General features: G+C 30.4%; 4 protein-coding genes across 4 annotated transcripts; all 4 read right to left on the bottom strand.

Moving 5' to 3' along the window:
* Positions 1–3,832: 3,832 nt before the first annotated feature.
* Positions 3,833–4,601, bottom strand: LOC119681672. The gene is made up of 3 exons (XM_038094930.1): positions 4,551–4,601; positions 4,138–4,491; positions 3,833–4,070 (listed from the first exon to the last, which is right to left on the bottom strand). Exons 1-3 carry the CDS (start codon positions 4,596–4,598, stop codon positions 3,918–3,920), a joined length of 555 nt encoding a protein of 184 aa, XP_037950858.1. The 5' UTR covers positions 4,599–4,601; the 3' UTR covers positions 3,833–3,917.
* An 854-nt stretch (positions 4,602–5,455) lies between these two features.
* LOC119674055 (mucin-5AC-like) lies at positions 5,456–7,778 on the bottom strand. The gene is made up of 4 exons (XM_038085177.1): positions 7,708–7,778; positions 7,290–7,649; positions 6,811–7,222; positions 5,456–6,702 (listed from the first exon to the last, which is right to left on the bottom strand). Exons 1-4 carry the CDS (start codon positions 7,756–7,758, stop codon positions 5,456–5,458), a joined length of 2,070 nt encoding a protein of 689 aa, XP_037941105.1. The 5' UTR covers positions 7,759–7,778.
* Positions 7,779–9,657: 1,879 nt separating this feature from the next.
* On the bottom strand, positions 9,658–12,587 carry LOC119681670 (uncharacterized threonine-rich GPI-anchored glycoprotein PJ4664.02-like). Its single transcript, XM_038094928.1, has 3 exons — positions 12,495–12,587; positions 12,071–12,433; positions 9,658–12,000 (listed from the first exon to the last, which is right to left on the bottom strand). The coding sequence occupies exons 1-3, from the start codon at positions 12,546–12,548 to the stop codon at positions 9,769–9,771; spliced, it is 2,649 nt and encodes an 882-aa protein (XP_037950856.1). The 5' UTR covers positions 12,549–12,587; the 3' UTR covers positions 9,658–9,768.
* A 6,363-nt stretch (positions 12,588–18,950) lies between these two features.
* On the bottom strand, positions 18,951–20,150 carry LOC119681669. The gene is made up of 3 exons (XM_038094927.1): positions 20,006–20,150; positions 19,395–19,757; positions 18,951–19,299 (listed from the first exon to the last, which is right to left on the bottom strand). Exons 1-3 carry the CDS (start codon positions 20,051–20,053, stop codon positions 19,072–19,074), a joined length of 639 nt encoding a protein of 212 aa, XP_037950855.1. The 5' UTR covers positions 20,054–20,150; the 3' UTR covers positions 18,951–19,071.
* Between the last annotated feature and the right edge of the window lie 5,731 nt (positions 20,151–25,881).

Genomic DNA, 25,881 nt, shown 5'->3' with positions numbered 1-25,881 from the left:
GCGGCAACACAATATACCCCCGAAAGGCATTCGGTGGCTTAAAGATGTACCATTTCTTTAGATACCAAAAATAAGGTAGGCGAAATCATTTCCAGCAAAATAAACCCAAAAATTTGTTGTTATTGGAATGAAGAACTTAAACAAATACTACTCAACTTTAATGTGAACCACCAAAATGTTTGACTGTTATAACTTTAAATGTGTTAACCCTTCTGAGATGTATGTTACCATTTTCGTCCAAAGTTCAATGGCAACAAATTAAGGGGGCGAAATAAGTTAAATACATGAAATGGTTATAAATTATTTAATAAACTGAAATGTTAGTATATTTCTTAGAGGAAGTATATAATTATTTAAAAATAAAAACAACTTGTTCTGAAAAGTGAAATGTTAAAACATTTCTTAGTGAAAAGCTTTGCTTAATGCATTTGTCTTTAATTATTTAGTTATATATTGTATTAAATGACTATATCATCTCTTATTAACTAAAGACTTACTTTACTAACTTTATCTAACTCAATAGGATGAAATAATATACTAACCACAACCATACCATATGCTATATGGCATGTCTTTGTAAAAAAAGGGGTACATATTTATGTTATCAGAAGAGCTACACTAATACTCATATTTGAATTATATCCAAGTTTTTATATCTGGTATACATTGTTTGATTATATTTACACTTTACTCAGGTTTCGCTTCCGTATATGTTATGTTGAGCATAAAGTTGCCACAGGTTTCAACGCTATATTAGATAATATTAAGCTAGGAGTACAATTGAACGACTTGGTCATAATAACTTGAACAATTCTTGACAAATCCAATCTAAATCAACAATAAAACATGCTAACGGTACTTATATCCCTTTAATAATCAAATAATCTAAAGAATTTAAAATGCTATAATAATTATTCTCAAAAATTATTTTAGTACGACTTTATACTTTAACTGTTGTGAATCTTCTTATGCAATATTTGTAGAATGGAAATCCGTAAGTAACTCATTATTTTAGGTTTCTTAATTTAAAAATGAAAGTTAATTCAAAAAATACATTTCTACGACATAATATTGAATGCATTGATAAGTTAACAAAATCATAAACACATAAATATGAATCTCAAAAATATAAAAGAACTTCCAAATATAATTACTAGTAATATTCTAAATTAAAATTGTACTCATAATCACTTGTATATGTGTGCTTTACGTTAAGAAGTAATTATACTTCTTGAGAATTATAATTATATGTCAACAAAAATATCTCACAATAATTAGTATTAAACATCTCACAAAGAAATTATTAAATTAGTTCTTGTAAGACTTTGAAATGATCCATTTTAGATGTGCTAGAGAACAATTTTTTTAATTTATACACCCAAGTTTATTCAAAAAACAAAACGAATTTATATATTATAATAATATTATTTTTTGATGGTCTATATTATATCAATAACAGCATGATTGCAATAGCGGACAGAGCAGTTATTAAGTTACGACAGCTTTTCGAATGTCTGTGGAAAGTTTTTTTTTATTAATTATAATAATTGAGCCGAAAGTCCTAGCAGCTAGCGCTAGTTTTTCGTATCTTAGTTATAAGATTTTATATTTTGTAAATAAAAAACAAAATTTTAATAATAAAATTAATATAAAAATTTAAAAAATAAGTTTAAGTTGAAGTTAGTCACAAATTATTTATGTTCAATATATTAAATTTTTTATTTGCGCATAAACATGTAAATATTTTCGAGAAACTATTTTGGCTGCTCAACAATTTATAATTTACCATTTCCAAGAACTTAATTGAAAAGCCATCACTTAAAATAACATCACATGTCCTGAACCACAAAATTCATTAACGCAAGTGACAAAAATTGCAAGCGCAACAGTTTTTGTATCTCAAACATTACCACACCTGGTCCCATTAATCCCCAACGAAGGAGCTTAGAAAAGCATTATTGAAAGTAGTTAAACAAATCGAATCAATTAATTTTGCGGTATGTAAAATGTTTATTTCAATAATTCGCTTAAATTATTTCATTATGCAAATATTTCTCATACTTTGATCCTTGCACCTGAGCTCCATATTCAGGACCTCAAAGTTTACAGTTCGAAAACCAACTTATCTTTCATTTAATTTGAGGATAATTTAATTTTGCTAATCATTTTAAGTATAAGTATGTTTATATTTAATTAGTAAGAAATCTATTATATTACGTTTATATGTAAACATATAAAATTGACTATCAGGAATATTTTTAGATACAATTTGTTGCAAATGTAGAGTGCGAACATCAATTAATGAATAATTTAAATTTGGTTTGTGAAATGAGATTTTAAGTTCATAAAGGATTTACTTCATATAAAAGCTTTCGGACTTTCATTTTGATGTTGTTGTTTATTATACTGTGTATATTTACATACGTACTCTTTTATACAGGGTCTTACGTACTCTTTTATACAGTGTCTTCTCTTAATTAGCAATTATTATGGACAAATAATGGACTCAAACAACTAATAAAAAATCTGTTGAATAAAACTATATTTTATTAACTAGTATTTGGCAAAGATTTCAGTCCGGGTAAGAGAAAATGATCATGTGTGGAGTAAACTTGATTCAAAGGTGACCCATCATCTACTGATGTATCTTGATAAATATTCTGTTTGGTATTGCTTATGAAATGGTGTGATGATTTGGCCAAACATGCTTAGAAAAAAAGAATATTTGACTGCAACTATAACTGAAGTGTAAACTATCGATGACCTTATCAATGACATTATCGATGACATTATCGTTGACCTTATCGACGACCTTATCGATGATATTATCGATGACGTTATTGATGACATTATGGTAAATTAGAAAAAAGTATTTGTGCAGTGGTTTAAACTCGCCGATTTCGTTGTTATAATCAAACATCCCATCGTAGAGATAGAATGAATAATTGAAAGCAATATTGTAACAGCTTTCTAAGTTGCATGTACGATTTTTTTATGCCTTACATTTTTTTTATGCTTTAAATAAGATCTTGAATTTTTTTTGGTATTAAAATTATTATAACTACACTAAGTGTGACAGAATTCATAGAAAAGAATTTTAATTGAGATTATATAAAAGCAGTTCGATACTAACCTATTTGTTTGACTCTATGACCGTTAAATTAACTTATGACCATATTAAAATTCCACTAATAAATGAGTTGTGCTTCATTTCGTAAAGTGTAACGATTGTAGATCGAATTCATCTATAACCCCGGTTGATGTCGTAATTAACAATATTATACAATTAGACTATGTTTCCGAAAACATAATAACAGGGATCGAATCCACACTGCTAGAACATTTTCAGTAATTTCAGTTTATTGCTTTGTAGAGACCCAAGTAGAAAACTTATTATAAGAATAACGGAAATCAGAACGAAGACAAGACTTTCTCACATTTTTTCTGTAAATGTCAAGGTTTTGCTAAGAGAAGAATCAGATTTTTAGAAAAGTACTTTGTAAGAAGTCTGACAGCTGTCTGACAGCTGTTTATGTATACGAATCTCCAATGATCTCCAATGAAATAAAGGCGGGTGAATAGGTGGGATACTCAGATCTAAAGAAAGTGATTGACTTTTTAACGAGAAATAAATCATGATGTAACTGCAAAAATGTTTTGGTTTATAATATTGAAGCGTTTTTTTAAAGAAAATTTCTAGCTGCGGGACAGCTCTAGACTGTTTTAACTACAAACAATATGTTTTTAAATGTTCGTAAATTTTATTTTATTTATTGGGTCTTTTTAAATAATACTTTTTATATAGTTTATATATATTGTGTATTCACTATTTTTTATCTAACCATAATTGAGTTAATGGTTTTCTTTAACACCATTTAAAACCAGAAATCGCTTTGATATATTAGTTCCACTTTTTCTTAAAGATCAGCAAGAGTTAGACAAAAAGTTAATTTATCGGAGGCTGAATTCATTTGTGCCACAACATTGTTGAGTTGATTCTGAACGCAGGACTCGGTACTTGCAGAATCATTCGTAGTTGTGGAACCCATCTCTTGCAAATCATTAACAATCTAAAAAATAAACGATATAAGAATATTAATAAATAAATAAATTATTTTTTTTGTTGGCAATACTCACAGTTTTTGTGAAGCAGTTTATTTGTTCAATATTTGGCAAGCAACTGATCATTTTGACAGTGAATTCACCTTCAAAATCATCAGAATTGTTTACACTAAAGTATGCATCGATATCTTCGCTGCTGACACCGACACAATTCTTGATAGCCGAACCACTGCTGGATAATGCTTTGATATTATTTTCAGTGTAGTTCTTCCAACAGTTCAATTTTGTATTGTCTTCTGATGCGTTTAGGTCTAGAGGATTTGCACTCAGAGACGTACCAAAGACAATGTGGGAAATAATTTTTATGGATTCTGCAACTGTTTGGTAAGCACCTCCGGATAATTGTATATTCAACGCAAAACCTGTGGTCTACAGAAGAATCCAAATAGTCTATATGTTTATACATACTAGAAAAACAATCTACTTACGCTATACACCAGTGCGCAGATGGCAAGTATTTTTAAAAGAACCTTCATTGTGGTTAGTAATTTTATTTCTGTGGAAATAAACAATTTTTGCTGTATTTATATTCGATTGAAATTGTTTTCAAAACATGTACAAAAGTTTGTCGCATTATTTTGTAATCATAATTTATTTATCTAAATCTTTTATCCCTCCATGATTGATTAATACTATTGAACTTTATACTATTGAAATAATTTCGAATAAAATTTTTCCACCTTCAGTGCATCAATTTAGTACTTAAAATTACTTAAAATTCCAAATCGCAAGAACTTGACTTTATTGACTGAAGTGTCTAGGGTAAGGAATGTTTGCCTTCCTGCATCAAGCCAGTTGATGAGACAATATATCCAATATCGTAATTCGGTATAATAGATGTAGTTTTAGTGAAATTGAAAAAAGATTTGTCCATTCCCTATTTATTGTTCTTCTCTAAAATGCACTAACTATTCTGCATTGGGTTGTGAACAGAACTGAGGTTAGATATTGAGTTAAGGCCCATATGTTTGGTAGTTTCTTTATATTTCAGTTGCGAATTACAAACGTAGAAAATATTTTTATTATTTTTATTAAATAGCTTACGTTAAAGAAAATTTTCTTAAAAGCATTCATTTGTTGGACCCAAGTTTTATCGTCTTCTGAGTGACATACTTTCTACTTTCTACTCCCCTAAAAAACAGTTTACAAGAACATCCAAATAGGTTTTTGTGGACTATTGAAATATGTTAAATTTAAAAATTTAATTTAAAAATTATATATGAGTATCGAATTACATTATATAAAAGTGCATGTTCATTTATGCTATACATAATTAAATTTTATTTAAATTGTTAAGGTACAATAATTCTATGTCTCAGTTAAATATATTCGTTTAAAAAATATTTTTTATTTTATTCCAAGTAGTTTCCAACCAATTTAAATTAGAATCGTGAGAGGTCGTTGTGTTTTCTGTAGAAATAGGTGTGGTTAGAATAAGAGTAGTACTGTTAGCAGTTGTGTTAAGAGAAGGTTGAACAGTTGTAAGTAATGACGATGAATTTGAATTAGTTGTATTTGTCCATGGTGAAGTAGTAACATTGGCGATCGTTGTATTTATCCATGGTGAAGAAGAAGTTACTACAAGAGTAGTATTAGTAATCGTTGTATTAGTCCACGGTGATGAAGTAGTTACTGCCACTGTAGTATTGGCACTCGTTGTATTTGTCCACGGTGAAGAAGTAGTTACTCCAATAGTTGTATTAGAGCTTGTTGTATTGGTCCACGGTGAAGAAGTATTTACCGCAATAGTAGTATTGGCACTTGTGGTATTGGTCCATGGTGAAGAAGTTGATACACCAATGGTAGTATTGGCAATTGTTGTATTAGTCCATGGTGAAGAAGTAGTTACCGCAGCAGTGGTATTGGCACTTGTTGTATTTGTCCACGGTGAAGAAGTAGTAATTCCAATAGTTGTGTTAGAACTTGTTGTATTGGTCCAGGGTGAAGAAGTAGTTACTTCAATAGTAGTATTAGCACTTGTTGTATTACTCCACGGTGAAGAAGTAGTTACTCCAATAGTTGTGTTAGAGCTTGTTGTATTGGTCCACGGTGAAGAAGTAGTTACCGCAATAGTAGTATTGGCACTTGTGGTATTGGTCCATGGTGAAGAAGTTGATACAGCAATGGTAGTATTGGCACTTGTTGTATTTGTCCAAGGTGAAGAAGTAGTTACTCCAATAGTTGTGTTAGAGCTTGTTGTATTGGTCCACGGTGAAGAAGTAGTTACCGCAATAGTAGTATTGGCACTTGTGGTATTGGTCCATGGTGAAGAAGTTGATACAGCAATGGTAGTATTGGCACTTGTTGTATTAGTCCACGGTGAAGAAGTAGTTACTCCAATAGTTGTGTTAGAGCTTGTTGTATTAGTCCACGGTGAAGAAGTAGTTACTCCAATAGTTGTGTTAGAGCTTGTTGTATTTGTCCACGGTGAAGAAGTAGTTACCGCAGCAGTGGTATTAGCACTTGTTGTATTAGTCCACGGTGAAGAAGTAGTTACTCCAATAGTTGTGTTAGAGCTTGTTGTATTAGTCCACGGTGAAGAAGTAGTTACTCCAATAGTTGTGTTAGAGCTTGTTGTATTTGTCCACGGTGAAGAAGTAGTTACCGCAGCAGTGGTATTAGCACTTGTTGTATTAGTCCACGGTGAAGAAGTACTTACTCCAATAGTTGTGTTAGAGCTTGTTGTATTAGTCCACGGTGAAGAAGTAGTTACTCCAATAGTTGTGTCAGAGCTTGTTGTATTTGTCCACGGTGAAGAAGTAGTTACCGCAATTGTAGTATTAGCACTTGTTGTATTAGCCCACGGTGAAGAAGTAGTTATCGCAATAGTAGTATTAACACTCGTTGTATTAGTTGGTGGTGTCATTGTAGTCGCAGGGTTTGTATAGTTTGAACTCGTTGTGTTAGGTGTAATTGTCGTGGTTGTTCTTGTAAACCATGGGAATCTAGTAAAATAGTCTCCAAACATGCATTTAGCGAGTACATCGGATGCAACATTTATCTCGTTGACAGCATTGTTAATCACATTTAAAACACATTTTTGACTTTGAGTGAAATTAAGCAAATTGCTGGAGGCGATTGATTGGAAATTTTTCAAAACCTATTAAATTTATATATGAAAAAAATGTCTCCAGTGTATATTTTTTAATCGTTATACAAGTACTTACATTATTGGCAAAGCAATTTGATTTATCCGCTTCTTCCATTCCAATACAATCTTCCATTGTTTGTATGAATTGTTTATTAAACTCATCAGCATTATTCCTGCTAAAATATAACTCAAGTTCTGAGGCATTAAATTTCACACAATCTATTATTTGCGTTCCACTGGCTGTCATTACATTAATGTTTTCTTGGGTGAAATTAGTCCAACACTCGATCTTATCTATCTCCTCGGAGGAACTGTCGATATCCTCAACATTTAGCTGAGTTAAGTTGAATATGGCATTGTATAGAGTTGGTACGGAAAGTGGAGTATTTTCCACACTTCTCTGGGTGCTATGTTTTCTGATGACGTATCCTGAAACCTGTTTAATAATCGAATTAATTTCATTTCTTTTCAATAGGAGCTGATAATTTACTTACATTAGAAAGTAGTGCTGCGCTCACTGCGAAAATTAACCAAATCACCTTCATTGTGGTGAATGAGGTCTGCAATGAAATGAAATTTTGAAATTTCGTCGCAATTTTATATAAAATAAAAATTTGCCTAACGTCATGATAAAGAAATTATCGGTTAATTTGAAATTAATTTTTTATCTAAATCCATGTTTGTTTTATAGATTAATGGAGAGCTGCGTAATTGATGAGCATTTTATGCAATTGAGTTTCCTCAGTCGTGACATTGAAAGTAGAAAGTTTGAGTGTCTGCAGTAGTTGGAAACCAATCCAATGCGGTAGTGATTCCCTGTTATTTTTAGAGGCTGATGGAGAATATTTTTTAGAAAAAATTAATTTTATATTTATTAAATATTTATCTTTAGTATCTGATATTGAATATGTGCACCTATTTATAATTTATTTTACTTATTATTGTTTAGTGGGGAAATTCCTAAAAATAATTTATTTGAAAAATTGTTAAATTATTAACAACTATTATGTGCACAATGTCATAAATTATTGATAGCTCTTTAACTGTTTAGAATACAAATTTTTTCAATTATTTTACGATATACAAATTCTGAGAATTTATATTTTATAAAATATTTCTTAATTAATCGATCTTTACTGACCTTCAAATTCTATGAAATTCTTGACCATATCAATTTAACTGCTACATCTATTATCGTAATGAATGATTTCTGTTGGTTATTGTCTGTCAGTTGTACTAGCCATAAGAGGTATCACGTGAATACCTACGGGGTTTGATGGTAGCGAAGCTGTTGATAAGCTTATGAAGGCGGGAATACTAGTTCCTTTTAATGTATCGAAACATTTTTACGGAATATCAATATGTGAGACTGCATCACCATTTAGAAATCATAATGTCTTATTGAAATCAATAACAAAAAGGACATGACCTAAGGCAAAATAGTGCGTTTTAATCAATAACAAACATAACAGGTATCTGAATATAAACAGATTTAAACTCAGACAAATCGCTGGGTGTTTAATTGTACATAATCCTGTTGTCAGTCATATATGAAAATTTGATGGACATCGTCACCACAAGATTTCGTGAAATGCAAATTCAAACGGTCAAATTTAATCTGGTCGTGACCTTTCAACAAATGGGTTATGTTGCCAGATGTGTGCTTTATTATGAAAACTTACTGAAACCACATATTGCCGAAGTCAAAATCTCTTTATTGATGTCACTAAAAACTTTCCTTTGGTGTTTACTTCAAACCAATAATAACACTTCCAGACCATAAACTATATTAAATTGTGGATTAAAAAGATTTTAGTGGATGTACTGGTGCATCATGAACAGAATATTGTTTGTATTTACCAAGAATATAATAATTTTACTTTTATCCGTGGCTAATTAATAAGAAGTTAGCCTTAATTGTAAAGGTGTCTTTCTGAATAATAGTTATTTGGATGAACTTCTTGGAACTATTCTAAATGTAAAATGTAAGAGTTTATGAAAAATATTTATTATTTATTTGAAACGACGTACTATGGATTGATTTGATTTTTATCTGCAATATTCTCTGTAGTAAATTATTTGTGAATGAACAAAACGATTGACAAAGTTTTGAATGACTAATGTATATTACAATATAGCCGACAACTATATAATCTCTATTTAAAAATAGTCTCTATTGATTTTGAATACAATAAAAATTTTACAAACGGATTAAATTTTAGTTGGATTATTGGATATTTAGACTAATAGATATGTTTAAACACCTCCGCAATCAAATTTATTAACGACATCAAAAAATCGGGATCGACAAATAAAATCATTGATATTTTTGCGTGATTGATTTGAAAAAAAAAATGTACTCCATGTTACCATGTAAGGTACTCCATGTTAAGTATTCTATGTTAAGTATTCCATGTTACCATTGAAAAATATAACACCACTATTTATTTATATGCCAATTTATTATATTTATTAAATGTTTTGAATTAAAGATTATATAATTTTAATAATTTTAGTTAATATCCTCTACAAACGTTTTACTACCATTGTGTAATTTAGTTGAATAAGTGTTTAAATTTCTGCCAAGTATTGTCAAGCCAAGAATTTGATTCTGTGTCGTCAATATCATTGGCTAATGTAGTAGTACTTAGAGGTTGACGGGTTCGACGAGAAGTTCTCGTAGGCCGGGGTCTAACCGTGGTTGTATTTGTTGTATTATTAACTGGTGGTAGCGTTGTCAAAGGGCTGGATGAATTGGAACTGGTTGTATTATTCCATGGTGGTAAAGTTACCCAAGGAGTCGAAGAATTGGAATTGGTAGTATTATTCCATGGTGGTAATGTGGATGAGTTCGAGCCAGTTGAATTGTTCCATGGTGGTAAAGTTACCCAAGGAGTCGAAGAATTGGAATTGGTAGTATTATTCCATGGTGGTAAAGTGGATGAGTTCGAGCCAGTTGAATTGTTCCATGGTGGTAAAGTTACCCAAGGAGTCGAAGAGTTAGAATTGGTAGTATTATTCCATGGTGGTAATGTGGATGAGTTCGAGCCAGTTGAATTGTTCCATGGTGGTAAAGTTACCCAAGGTGTCGAAGAATTGGAGTTGGTAGTATTATTCCATGGTGGTAAAGTGGATGAGTTCGAGCCAGTTGAATTGTTCCATGGTGGTAAAGTTACCCAAGGTGTCGAAGAATTGGAATTGGTAGTATTATTCCATGGTGGTAAAGTGGATGAGTTCGAGCCAGTTGAATTGTTCCATGGTGGTAAAGTTACCCAAGGTGTGGAAGAATTGGAATTGGTAGTATTATTCCATGGTGGTAAAGTGGATGAGTTCGATCCAGTTGAATTGTTCCATGGTGGTAAAGTTACCCAAGGTGTCGAAGAATTGGAATTGGTAGTATTATTCCATGGTGGTAAAGTGGATGAGTTCGAGCCAGTTGAATTGTTCCATGGTGGTAAAGTTACCCAAGGAGTCGAAGAGTTCGAATTAGTAGTATTGTTCCATGGTGGTAATGTAGAAGAGTTCGAGCCAGTAGAATTATTCCATGGTGGTAAAGTTACCCAAGGTGTTGAAGAGTTGGAGTTTGTAGAATTATTCCATGGAGGTCTCGTAGCGTGAGTCGGATGATGATGCCCATGATGATGATGGTTGGAGTTGGAAGAATTGTTTGTAGAATTACCCCATGGTGGAAGTGGTTGCCATGGATTAGACGAGTTGGAGTTTGTAGAGTTATTCCATGGTGAAGATGGATCCCAAGGATTTGAAGAATTGTTATTTGTTGAATTGTTCCATGGTGGAGATGGTTCCCAAGGATTTGAGGAGTTAGAGTTAGTTGAATTGTCCCATGGTGGAAGTGGTTGCCATGGATTAGAAGAGTTGGAGTTTGTAGAGTTATTCCATGGTGGAGATGGGTCCCAAGGATTTGAAGAATTGTTATTTGTTGAATTGTTCCATGGTGGAGATGGTTCCCAAGGATTTGAGGAGTTAGAGTTAGTTGAATTATCCCATGGTGGAAGTGGTTGCCAAGGATTTGAAGAGTTGTTATTTGTTGAATTGTTCCATGGTGGAGATGGATCCCAAGGATTTGAGGAGTTAGAGTTAGTTGAATTATCCCATGGTGGAAGTGGTTGCCATGGATTAGAAGAGTTGGAGTTTGTAGAGTTATTCCATGGTGGAGATGGATCCCAAGGATTTGAAGAATTATTATTTGTTGAATTGTTCCATGGTGGAGATGGTTCCCAAGGATTTGAGGAGTTAGAATTAGTTGAATTGTCCCATGGTGGCAGTGGTTGCCATGGATTAGAAGAATTGGAGTTTGTAGAGTTATTCCATGGTGGAGATGGATCCCAAGGATTTGAAGAATTGTTATTTGTTGAATTGTTCCATGGAGGAGATGGTTGCCAAGGATTTGAAGAATTTGAATTTGTTGAATTATCCCATGGTGGAAGTGGTTGCCAAGGATTTGAAGAGTTGTTATTTGTTGAATTGTTCCAGGGTGGAGATGGTTCCCAAGGATTTGAGGAGTTAGAGTTAGTTGAATTGTCCCATGGTGGAAGTGGTTGCCATGGATTAGAAGAATTGGAGTTTGTAGAGTTATTCCATGGTGGAGATGGCTCCCACGGATTCGTGGAGTTTGTGGTAGAATTTGAAGATAAACATGCAGTGAATTTATCAGTAGCAATACTCATCGCATCTACAATGTTACTAATCTCGTTACGAACGCATCGTTTGCTCTTCCAGTAATTAGTTGCATCAGACGTAACGATCTTTTGCATACTTTCCAATATCTGTGTAAAATAAAGGAGAGTATTAGTTTAACTTAAAATAACCAGGAATTAGAAATAGTGTATTACTTACAATATCAGCGAAACAATTCGTCTTTTTAAAGCCACTCTTTGTTGAACAATGTTTCATTTTGTGTGTAAACTTTTTGTTAAAATGTTGGGCACTGTGAGCAGTGAAGTATTCTTCCAATTCCCAGTCATTTACACTAGCACATTGACGGATTTTGTCACCACTGTCAGAAAGAATATTAACATTTTTTTTAGCATAGGCATTCCAACAAGGTAGTGAAAACGAGTCTGCTGGATAATTCTCATTGTAGATACTTTCACTCAATTTGGAACTATCGAAGATGGCATCGTAGAGTAATTGAATTGAGTTGTCTACATTATTATCAGTTTCTTCAGATGACTGTGCATTTATGACATATGATGTCACCTATGATATATTTGATTTTATATTTTATTTACATTTAACACAAGCGATTAAGGCAACTTACATTTGCGTTTAAAAGCAGTGCGCACACTGCGAGTACTCTCAAGACAACCTTCATGGCTGTTTGTCGTATCGTTTATGAATTCAGAAATTTGCGTGGTTTTTATATTAAATTTAAATTCAAAACAAAACTTTTATTTTTATCTAATTAATATGTTTGAGTTACCTTTAATTATCAAAATCCCACCTCATTGTACCTAGATAACAGTTGAGCCCGGCAATTGATAAGTTTTCACACACGAAATTTCTTTTTTCACTTCGTTCGCTTCCATTTGGTCTGTGTGTGGCTACTACACTTGGGAACTTTCGTATCAGTTAAATACTTCCGCTCTTTAAGTGATCGTGAAAGAGCTCTTGGCCACTTGAATGATTTACTCATACGTTTGACCTACAGATGTTTATCGATCTATCATAAATCGGACGCAATGGAATATTTTGTATTATTCACATTTTAAAAATGAGATTTAATCTTATAAAATAAAAATTCAAATGCTTTGAATACTTCGGTAAGAACATATTAAGGCATCAAGGGATATATGGGCTGAATTGATTATATCAAAAATATCAGCGTCTTAAATAACTTTTTAAGCTGTAACGGAAATAATTTGTCTAAATTTTAAACTATTTTATTTACAATATTTTGCATTGCTATATTCATTTATTTACATATATAGACGTATACATATATACGTTTATATATATATTTGTATTAACTCATATAATTATGTTATAATTAATTAAAAAGCAAACTGTCTGCGAAAAAGTGCTTTAAGTTGTTGACTCATAGTCAGACAACATGACAAATTAGTATTATCAGCATTTCAGATATTGACAAGACGAAAGATAACATTTTTGTTAAAATAGCGTGAAAGTATTTAAATTAAGCAAACATAGACGCTATGTGCCCTTAGGGTTCCATTTCATTCCAATTACGATTTAGTTGAAAAATAATTGGACTAAATAGATGGTATAATTATTTCTTTAAGATATATATTATTTTTATAATATTACATTAATATTTATTTAAGAATTATTGTGATCGTATGTAAAAATTATTTTCACCTTTAAGTACGTATGGCATGTTTACTGTAGTAAAGACTATGAATTAATATTTAAAAATCTACTATCGGATTTAAATAAGCTTTGATTGCTGGAAAAAGGTTTAGTTACATTTAATATTTACGGAAATAAGGACAGTTTACCAAGATTCATTAGTCAACTATATACATATAGAGAGTCAACTATATAGTCATCTATATAGAGAGTCTCGTTTGAACCAATTAATCAACACAGTAGTTAGGCAACAAATAAAAAATTTAGGGTAATGAACTATAATTCCTATCTACTAATATATAAATATATTATATGTCATGCGTTCTAGAATCGCCAAACGAAACAATCTATACATTCACATAGAATATGGCATAATGAAAAATATTGTATATGTGCATTTAGTATGAAATGTGCTTTCTATTTTCTTTCATTTGCATTTAACCAATCTGAGCTGTAGCAGTGAGTACCCAGGTTTGAAACTGAGATGTCTTCTTTTCAGGATTTATGATATTAGACAGGTGGTAAAAGCTCTTAGTATACAATTTTACCTTGATCAAAGCCAAACAGTTAAAGAGTATGCCACTAAAATTATCATCTGCAATGATGACACTACGCGAGTAATGATACTATATCAGATATCCTGCTTACAGCCGTTTATATGCTTAATTGAAGACAGATCCTGCCATTATTGTTAGAACAAACTAGCTGCTCGGTCTTGCAGTAACTTGACTTCTTCAGTAACTTTAATTCATTATTATTGATAGTTTAGGAGGAGTAAAAAAAAACATGGTTTTAAATGCTAACCATCAAATAATCCTAAAATATTTCGCCCATTTCAAACTAGATATATCTATTTGTTTTTAATACAATATTTTTAGATGAACTTCAAATTTGGCTAAATAGTTTTCTTTATTTGATAGTCTATATACTTTTTATTATTTATGTCATCGAATGGAAATTTAAATAAATGAACTGTTTATTTTGTTTTTGTACATATTTTTATTTATAAACTCTTTAAAGTGAAAGTTTCCAAAGGGCTTAAGTCTTTATCTGAAAAGAGCTAAACAGTGGCACATTAAATGTTTAATTGTGCGCTTCATGTCCTCATCCTGACGGGTTCTGTAAGACCCTTTAGTAAGAGCATTGAAGCCAATCACTTCGATATCTTTAAGGTGTTAGTAGAGAGAATTTGGCTTGGCTATAGAGTTCAAGTAAATCGTGAAGAAAACAGACAGACAGCGTGGATGCATAAAATGCATAAAATACATAAAATTACATATATACACAAATATATACATATATGTGTATATGTGCATTTAAATAATTATTTAAAATTATTTCTATTGGCGTCATACCTGCAAAAAATGGAAATAATTATAGCTATTAATTATCAACTTCCGTTTAGACTGCAATCAAATAAAATGGAGCACATATATCAAATATCTCTAATTCGTTTTATAAGTCTCATTGTATGAACGGACGTTATTTGTTTATGTATGTCTGATTTATGTTCTTTATTTAAATTTTAAAATCTTATCAACATTTTACTATCACAAGTTTACCGGCTTTTTGACAAATTTTTATCTCTTACTTCCTGGCCGGATATTTTGTTTACTGCATTCTCGTACGTATCCGCTTTATATCTTGACATTTGTTTCCAACTTAATAAATAATGACCCACAATGTTTTGAGATTATGAGTTCACTGATTGTGCCACTTCAGTTACTAAGCAATTAATTGATTAAGATCGTTTGATAAGGAAACTTGAATTTTATGATGATAATAATAATCAGCAGATACAAAGTTAAACGGTAAGTGTTAAAATAGTTAGGTTTTCCCACATGATTCGCACGCGTTCAATGATAACCTAAGCTCCGGTATATAAAAGCAGTTGCTTTCTTTGATTTTAAAATTATTTCTGTTAAGTTCTGCTAAGACCTCGTAGTCCGTAATAAAGCTCATTGTTTTTTTTTTAAAATAATTTTTTATTATTTATTGTTTTGTAAAATTAATACAATACTTCTATAAGGTTACATTTTTTGAATTTATAAAGAAAGTTTTAAAAGTGTCGATTTGCCAAGAGACAGTCAAATAAATATTAAATTTTACTTTATTGGTAAATATCGAACACTTAAGGACTACTTAACTTAAGTGTGACCTTACGCTTATTAGAGTTTTGCTAATTATTAGATGCATTCTTACTTAGCAATTCTGCAGGAAATAATAGGAAAGTGAATATGAAATAACTTAATGTGATTTTAAGAACAAGTAATAAATTCGTTGAAACCATTTAATTGAAGTCATTTGACTCATTCCACTAAATTTTATGAATACTTTTTGAATAGCGAATAAAGTATTCACCAAAATGAAATATACAATTTTTTTTTTGATATCTAAAATGCATACATAGTGTTTTAATCATAAATTCATGATATTCTCTATTTTTGAATGTCCTTTTGCATTCTTCAGTAGAGTAAAAAATAATATTTTCAAAATAACTAATCCATTCGTTGTATAGTCAGTTTTTGTACGATAAAAATGGAATCATTTATAGTAACTGAGGCACATATTTAGAAAGCTAGCAGAATGCCATTGACAAATAACTATAGCCATTTCAAGCATACCTGTTAGGTCTCAGATAGGCGATCCTTTACTATGTGATCTCCTTAGTGCTAGAAAAGGTGTTTATATTTCCATCGCTTTGCTTAAGATTGACAAGTGTGATGCTAATGTTGTCTCTGTCATTGTTTAGAAAGAAATATGCACAGACGGACATAGCAGTAAATTAGAGCAACACGAAGTATATGTCGACTATTAACAGAAATTTAAGTTGTTCGGAATTTGAGCTGATTGCTGAAGATTGTACTTTCAAAACTATCAATATCTTGGCACTGGCGGTGTAAGTAACAGTAATGTTGTCATGCTGGAGATCGAGAAATTACTATTGCGAATGGTTTCTATTATGGGCTCAGTAGGAAATGGAGGTACAGCAATTGGAAAGTTGTTCAGTTCACTCATCGCACCTGTGCTTCTGTATGACACAGAAGCTGGGACAGTGTAGCAGAATGATTAACTGTCACAGGTGATGTTCATGAGAAAATTTCTCCACAAGATTGATTTGTGTTCTATACAGGATGACATCGGTTATGATATATAAATGAATTACAAGTTGTATTATATATAACACGATATTAACATGATGGAAGGACACGAATTCCGTTGATTTGCTGGTTCATTAATGTCGTGAGGATGTACCAACGTGCTCTAAAACAAAAGTGTTTGAAACGCTAATTAATGGAAGAATAAGAAGTGGATGAAGTGTCTCTGGTGCAGTGAATAAGTTAAAATATCACGTCCATATATAAGAATGGAGGAAGCGAAAAAATCGTAGAGACGCTTTGAGAGTCAAACCGAAAGATAACGAGTTCTTATATTCAAATAAGTAAGTAAAGTATAACAAAGTAACGTATAAAGCATAAGTAGGTAAAGAAGTAAGTAAGTAATGTTGCCTGATAGCTGTAAAATTTCTTCCGTATATTGTTATCACTCTAACAAGATATCAGTGCTTCTCAATAATCCTAACAAAAATTTTTTAGTTATTAGCAGCTTTAATGTAGAGGGTCATTATTAAAGTGTCATTCATAGACTGACTGCTTTAGTATTTTCAGATAGACGTAAAAGTTTCATTCTGGCTCCGTCAGTGGGTGTCATTCACTATTTAATTAATTCAGTATAGTAAGGATTTCAAATGCTTGTCACTGTTTCCTATATGTATTCCTATGTGTATGTGGCGAGGAGTGATGATGGGATATAAGTTTCATGAACGTCCCTGGTTCAATAGTGCTATGTTTAAAACGTATTGCGAACTCAGACTTTTCGCATACGGTTTCTACCATTAAAAAAACTTTTTGACGAAAAACATTGTTTCTAAGTACAACATCGATTTAAATATGACGTTGTCGATGAGCAATGGGTATTATCAATAGCACGCTTAAAATCTTTAAGCAGTAAGAAGTTAGTTATTATGTTATTATTAAAGACCGACTCTAAGCCCAGAAGGGGGCATAATGGACCCGATGGTCGCACTGCCGCATCCTCTAACAATAATAATAGTTATTATATTAAATCTGTTTATTTGATTTAGATGGCAAATCAATACTGTTCAAAAATACCACCTGTAGCTTTGTTCATTAGCTTTTTATTGAATTTTTGTATAAAATCCTATTAATGACTATTCATTATTAGTTTCCATGTATATCATATTGTGAATGGTAATAAATGTTTTTATTACGGCGCTAAAATAACTTTATACTTTGTGCTTAGTAGTATACATTTAATTAGTCAGTAATTTTAATAGCTACTTTGAGTCAATGTTTTTATTAGAGCAATAATCTAACCACAAAATTTTTAATCAGCATTTTTTTAAGATTCTTTTTGCTTTCAATGTTTTTTATCTTTCAAATGTTGTTTAGTGAAAAAATAACGAAGTAATTATTCTTGAGTTACTAAACTACAATTTGCTCCAACTCCAACTGAATAACAATTATCTTTGTTTATCACTTATCAATGACTTGTATGAAATGTAGACTATCTTTTTGTGTGTTTTTAAAAAAACTAATTTTTTTTGAAGACATATAAGTTGAATTAATTAGTTCTTCAATATTTCAATTATATATGGAAAAAGTCAATAACTCAAGTATTGTATATAAAAAATGTTAAAAAATATTAAAACGATCTCGCTATCTATATTATGACATTGAGTGAGATTTATATGGCAATGTGAACATTAATTTAATCAAAAACATAGAAATTTCTATGTTTTTGAATTTAACATAATCAACAGTCTGTTACTTACATCAATGTTAAAAGCGAGTATTAACACTAATGTTTATGTTGGTTATTATCAAAAACATATTTCTATGTTTTTGGTTGTTATTATCTACCATATATAGATAATCTTTATAAAATGAAAAAGTAATCAACTATAATTAAATGTTTTTCGCTTGTCTTATAAAGAATAGTTTTCTTAAAAAAATTTTTCGTATAATTTAAATTCATTCAGTGGTGGTCGGTAACTATACCGGGGGCAACCTGGAGATTTTGGGACAACGTGTATTCAGCACGGTAAAAAGAGTTGACATTTATTGAGTTGAATGCAGTTAGTCAAGTTGCCTTGTATATTTGTTATTCGGTGCTCATCCTAACTAGTTTTGGTTTATGGTCTATAATTTTGTTATAGAATGCACTGTTCCTTTATTCTATGAAGTTTAAGACATCCTTTGAAAAGTAGTATTATTAATAGAAAAATAATTTTGGTGATTCTGCTATGCAAATATGTAATGAAGAATTTGTTTTTGTATTCCTATTAATACTGAAAAATACTGAAAATACTATTTTTCGATTTTATTAGTCAAAAGCATTTATTATCTTTTCTTGGCAGAATAAAAAAAATGTACATAACTTAATGAGAATATTTACACAATACTGTTTTGCATTTGAAATACTTTGAATGGTTATTCAAAAATATTTTAATTTAGCAATAAATTCGAAGGAGCATCACGCTGGTTCTTTGCCATATAGAGGCACTTGTTATAGTCATTTGCGGCGGTTGTCAAATTGGTTTTTGCACCACCGATGGCAGCATTGATACATCCGTTGCGAATGATATCCACTTGCGATCCGTTAACTGAAATTTGTGCATCCAAGAGATAAGCTTGTGAGTTGGCAGCGTTTAACTGTAGTAAATTATTGTCAAACTAAAAAAATAAAATAAATATTTATTAAAATTAAGTTTTAAAAAATAAATTTAACTAAGAGAAAAAAATTGACTATAATAATATATTTGACTTACAGTAGCAGTTGTGCAATTGTTGAATTCGGTAATATTTTCAATGGCACTGCAATTGGCCAATTGGTTCTGGACAGCTCTTAGATTGGCACGTATGATGTTGGCAGTATCATTGGCACTCAAAGCATTGCCATTCGTTGTCTTATTTGCATTTTCGAAGCAGGCATTCGTTTGATTTGTCAATACGTTATTAATTGATTGTGTTTTGTTGTTGTATTGGTCAGCACAGACAGCTTCTGGAATGGTCATGGCCCGAGTATCTATCATACTAGCAGAACGAACTTGAGCCAAAATCATTTGATAAATGCCATCAGCAGCTGCAACATCGCTCTCAAAGTGAGCTGTAATTTTTGGTACTGCGAAAGCCTGTAATATATTTTATTAATTAATTATTTTTGTTACAACAAATAAAATATAGTTTAAGATATAGTAAGGATAAGTTAATATTTTAATATTTTAATTAGTAAAACATTATTAAGCAGTTGGCAAGTAGTAAAATTATTATCCTTTTCTTCAGTGTTATGCTAAAGTTTATTATTTTTTCGCGTTAAGCTATAGTTTACGTATATGAACTATATATATAGTATATATATTGTTCAAGTTTCTTAACTTACACTTAGTACACAAACGGCCAAAATGAATACACGTCCAACTAATTGCATTTTGATTTCTTTTAAAAAAGTTTAGTACGACACAAGAAAATTACAGCTGAGAATAGCAGTTAGAATAGCTGACTTCACCTTGACAAGAGCTGTTTTAAACTATGTAAGATATTGGCAATCTATGGCAATTTATACAATTTCAATATTTTTAATAACACTGACTATGTTAATATGATTTAATTCCCTGATATTTGTTGTCAATTGTGTTCGATATCAGTTACGAAAAAACAACAAACGAAATTGATAGTTTATCAGCTTTGGTGAAATACACACTATTTTTGGCAACTAAGGATTTCATTTGTTTGGAAATCGTACTGAAATGTGGTATTTCACATTATTCAATGGCTTGTGATAGCATATCACGCATAATTTATGGCCACCACTTGAGAGTTGTATTATCGGAGTGGTTATTGAAAAATATAAATTAAATAAAAATTAATAATGATACTACTTTTGATCAAATTTATGAAGAAAAAGTGACAGTTTTCCAAGAAACTGTTCAGAAGTAAAGTCGTTCAATTGTGAAATGGTAAATTATTTGCTGATATAAAGAGTATCTGTTATATTGATTTTGGTAAAGGAAAATTCAGCTTAAACTAATGTACAGAAGTCAATGACTGAAGTTTTAATATAAGTAAGGACTATATTTATTGCAATAGAGGAGAGGAAATGCTAAAAAACGCAAGATATAATCTGTTTTATAACAGTTGTATTAAAGTTTATAACAGTTATAACAGTTTATAAAGGCGATTTCCATTGGTAAATCTGGGTTGATTGTAGAAATAGTCTCGATTTGTAAAATTTTGTTGTCCAATTCAGTAGTTTAAGCGTAATTAAAATTTTTTTAGTCAAATCATATAAAACAGCTAATAATTACAAGGTAATCTTGCTACTCTGATAAAATATCTAAAGTTTTATAAATTAATCTAGAGTGTTATACGTTTTGCAACAGATTTACCAATAGAAAATGCCATGAGCAATCACTGTTTTGTATTCTATTTTTATGGTATTTAAAATGAAATATGTAAATAAATAAATGGATTAATTGTTATTACTTTTTTAGGGACTTGAAGTTGATCTGCCCCTGACATTACATTAGTGTATTTTATAAGTTTATTAAAAGAAAATTGTTATAATAATTAATTTTTTATGATAACGTCTTTTCAATTAAATGAATAAATTAATAATAATTCTTATTACTAATTTTCAATTAGTTGGTCATTAGGGAAGTAAATAGCCGTTGAATATATCCAGTAGCCTACTCCATCCAGCACGAGTGGATCGTGTTATTGCCAAATGGTAATAGGAACTGCCTTTGTACATTTTTTCATTGAATGTCTTTATAGATTTAATATAAATAAAACGAATAGAGAAACCCCTTATCAGCTAAAAGCCAAAATTTTTAGTTCTAACTATGAAAATGGAATTATAGTCACGGTTATCAACGAAACGTGTTAGTGGTGTTTCCATGAGGTGCACGCGTGTAACTCAAATTTTTTTATTGATATCTACTGATATCTCAGAATAATGTATACTTTCATATGGAATACATATTGACAGTGATGTGACGAAACAATTTATCTGAACTTTATGAAGATATATTATATTGTAAGATTAACAAAGAGAAAAATATATTTAAGGTTGAAATTGTAGTGCTCATTGGGTGATTATTGATTCCGCAAAAACTTCACTCTCTTAAACATCACTCTGTTTAATCCATATGTAACATGAAGAATTTCAAACTAAATTAAATACAAAATCAATATAAATAAATTTTTTTCATTTGTTAGAGTAGACCAAATATTCTTTATATATTACGTTATTGTTATCGTGATGACCACACCTGCATCTTTAAAAGATAATAAAAATATCTTCTTCACTCTCAATACTGATACCCACTTCAAAATAGCTATTGTATCGTATGAGTGGTGCGATTTAAATCTACAAAAAATAAAATATATTATATATATTGAGCTTCGTGTGCTGTAGTCTGCTTATTAAGTAGTTCTTTTTTTATGTATTGGTTGCATTGCGAGTAATATATGTGTTAACAATTAGTTCAGTTAGTACAATCTCAAAGTAGAAGATTTCTTCTGCAATAAAATATCAGATATATATAGACTTAATGTGAACTTTTAAACAAAAATGAAATTAATATCGTAAAGTTTACAAGACAATAAAAAATATTTGGAGATTTTACTATATCATAGTCACAAATTTATGAATGGTTAAAACGTTTTTAAGAAGTTTGGGAAGACATTGAAGATATCTTCTTTAATGTCTTCCTCTTTGCGTTAAGAAGTTGTACAATGTCTACCAAGAATGAAATAGTGGAACACATTAAAAATATTGTGCTTGATAATATAAGATTATAAGAATATAATATCATAGAGAGGTTGCTAAGAAATCGTTGAATCGATACGGTGTATATGGCTTTCTTTATTCAGTAAATCGTGATTCAACATAATATGCAGCAACGAATATATACTGCAGACATGGTATTCTGCAATACCATAAATTCGTACACTAGGGAGGATCATATTATCACGACTATTTTATGCCAACGGCGGTAAATATATTTCTCTAAATATAGTCCTCTCTTAGCTTCACTAATATTTAAATGCTATGATTTATATTCAAAGTTGATGATAAAATTTTATATATATCGATGTAACATTAGGTTTACAGGTTGATATAAAACCATTCCAGGTGACAATTGTCCATATTTAAATGCTAAATATTCTTTCTCTTAAGAAAGAGGAAAAAGAATTGCTGAAAAATGCAGATTTTTTTCTTACAGAAACCATTTTATTTTAGTGCTATACTTAGCACCCCGGCTTGTGATATTGAACAATAACCTGGATCTTTTAAATAACTGAAATTATCTATAAACGTCTTCTAACATGTGTGAGTGCATTGTGATTGGAGCTCTAGGCTGTAATATTGGATAATATTTTGGAATAATATTAATTAATGCTTGGCATAATATTAATATATATAATTCTATAATTCTTAAACAACGTATCACAATAATGTAGAGTGCAAAATTGATTTCACTCTAAGCTGTTAGGAATTCAATTAATCAACCAAATTTTGATTAGAAATATTACTAATCAAAATGATAAACAACAAAAACAAAATCAATAAGAAAGCATTTAATGCGACCGATAAGGCCGTCTTATTATCTAGAAGAGCGTACAACTTATTTTTGTCAATTCGATACTCGCGTCGATAAAAATTCGCTAAGAGTAAGCCTAGGTGACTTCATTGAAACAATCAAACATTCTCGCTTGTTTGTTTGTTTGTTTGTGAATGTGTACTTATCTTAATCAAAACTGACTAAATCTACAATAAACGGGGATTTCTTGTCGTGTTCAGACCAAAATTATTTTAAATGACGAATTCTCTTCTAATCATCGGCAATAAAATCTATCTTGATAACTTGAAGAAATAAAAGGAACATAAAATTCTTATCAAAATTAATGCCTCAACTTAGTTTCTGTTGAAATATAAATAAACGCCAGGCTTCAAATGACATCAAATTTTTTGGTAATTGATAAATGTGAGTTGACGTGAAAAAAAGTTATTGTGGACTATTTTGATTTTATTTTTGACGCTTATTTGATAAAACAATTTGGACAGTTAAAAAATGTTTGTTATTGCAAAAGCACAATGGAATAGTGAAAAAACAAAACTTAATTTTTTTTTTAAATTCTGAGAAAATTTGAAAGTTTTTTATTTTGATTAAATTAAAATTATGATAAACATTTATTTCCCCTTTTTTCGCCTTGTTTAATTTAAATTGTCTAACAATTATGAGATTGATTTACAACGACAACTATTAAAGTATCGAGAAATCTCCTAGCAGCCGGTACTACGGCCAGAAGAGTCCTATTGTACCAAATTTACCATTGATTACGCAAAACTCTTTAAAGCTTTGTGAACAAAGTCCAAAAATAAATCTAGAGAAGAGCTCTTAATTTGTTCTGGTGACAGAAATTGAATATGAAACAACTCCCTTTACTGGACTCCCCTTACTGACGAGTAACTGTAAGAGCTCATAACACCTGGCTTTCAGAGTAAATAACAATTCTCGAGCCAGACAGTTTTTTGATAATATTGGATCTTACGCATAAGTTGATTGCATGAATTTTCTTTCAAAGCTTACTTGATCATTCAATTAATTAATACTAATTAATAATGTCTGTCTACACCCAGAGTTTTTTCTTATTTGAACAGTGATCAAATCATTTGCCTGCTTGTTCTTAGGTTAGCAAAGCAGTCAGCTCTTTTATAATTGTCATGTCGTATGTACTCAGAAGATTTAAGATTCGCGCTCAAAATAACAGTTTACTAAGGTACAATGGGCTGTTAATTAGCATACATAAAGATATAATCTAAGGAGTATAAATGCATATTGTATAAATACGAGTTATTCTGTAAACCAGTAGTCTTAATTTTGATTATATTCAATTTAAAAGATAAAGAATGGAAAAGAGTCTTAAGTCCCTGTTTCAATTTCTGTCTATTTGTGCTTCACTGAAGTTAGACACTGAAACACTGAAAGGACTTACCTATACCGTTCAATTTTTTTAATATTGAATTTAATTTCAAAACTTTTTGGCTTGAAGATAAAGTTTTATTCTCGCTTCATTGTTTTCAATGATTTTCATATTCACTAGTACTTTTTTAACATTTATTTAATAAAAGTTGAATAATAAGATAAATAAATTCATTCAGTTTTTGTTGTTTTTTTATAATTGCATAAAAAAAAATAACTAAAATTTATTAAAATTTATATTAGTTTGGCTTAGTTTATTTAACATTAATAATAACAAATGATAAGGCTGTTATTTTGTTGCAATTATTTGCTTAATAACTTAATAACTATTTAGCGGGAACGGATTATTTTGTAAGCAACTTAATAACTTTTTAACTAGAAAAACACTTAAAAATAATAAATTTATTTTTATACTGTTTTTTAAATTTAACTTTTGTTTATACAATTCTACTTGTCTTGCAATTATTTCGTTTTGCTAACGTTTATTCTTTTAATTTAATTGTTAATATAAATTAATATACACTTAGTTATATATATTGCATATATAATGATAATGTCATAAATATTATTACATATATTACTAAATTTTTTATGAATGTTTTTTTTATCTTAAGTTTACTAAGCCTTAGTATTATGGGAAAAATCTAGTATTTACAACAAATTTTACAATCATTATTAAAACAAATATAAATTATTTTTTTTAGCAAACAATCTCAAATCTAGCGAATAGCCGTAGTCATGGCTAATAGAATTTAGTTCTGTTAAGTTACAGTTTTTTTGCTTTGCTGTAAATACAGTTTAGGCGAAAGTTCAATATTCATGTATTAGATGATATAAAAAGTGTTCAAATGACAGTCTGGAATCACTTAAAAGGAGTAGTTTCTAAACACTGGATGTTTGGAGATCACTTGAATTAACGTAAAAGAATTTGATTGATCGAATTAGAATCACTGAAACCCTATCTAAACGAAGCGATGTCGAACCATTTTTGAAACGAATCATTACGAGCGATAATAACAGGATTAAATAGAAGTATATCTAACGCAAGTAATCATGGTCAAATTTCGTTGAGACTCCACAAACGACTTCAAAGCCCGAGTTGACTACAAATAATCTGGTTATATTGGTTGTTTGTTGAGATTGGAAGGGAATCGTCTATTACAAGATGTTTCAGCTTGTTAGAAGGGTTATTCTGTGCTCTCTGTACGATGGAATTGCGAGAGCTCAGTAGTGTGAATGGTAAATATAAACTTTATTTTAATTAATC

This window comes from Teleopsis dalmanni, chromosome 2, assembly GCF_002237135.1.
Source record: "Teleopsis dalmanni isolate 2A chromosome 2, ASM223713v2, whole genome shotgun sequence".
NCBI lineage: Eukaryota > Metazoa > Arthropoda > Insecta > Diptera > Diopsidae > Teleopsis > Teleopsis dalmanni.
The sequence above is the reverse complement of the archived record's forward strand: the minus strand, read 5'-3'. Positions and strand labels throughout refer to the sequence as shown.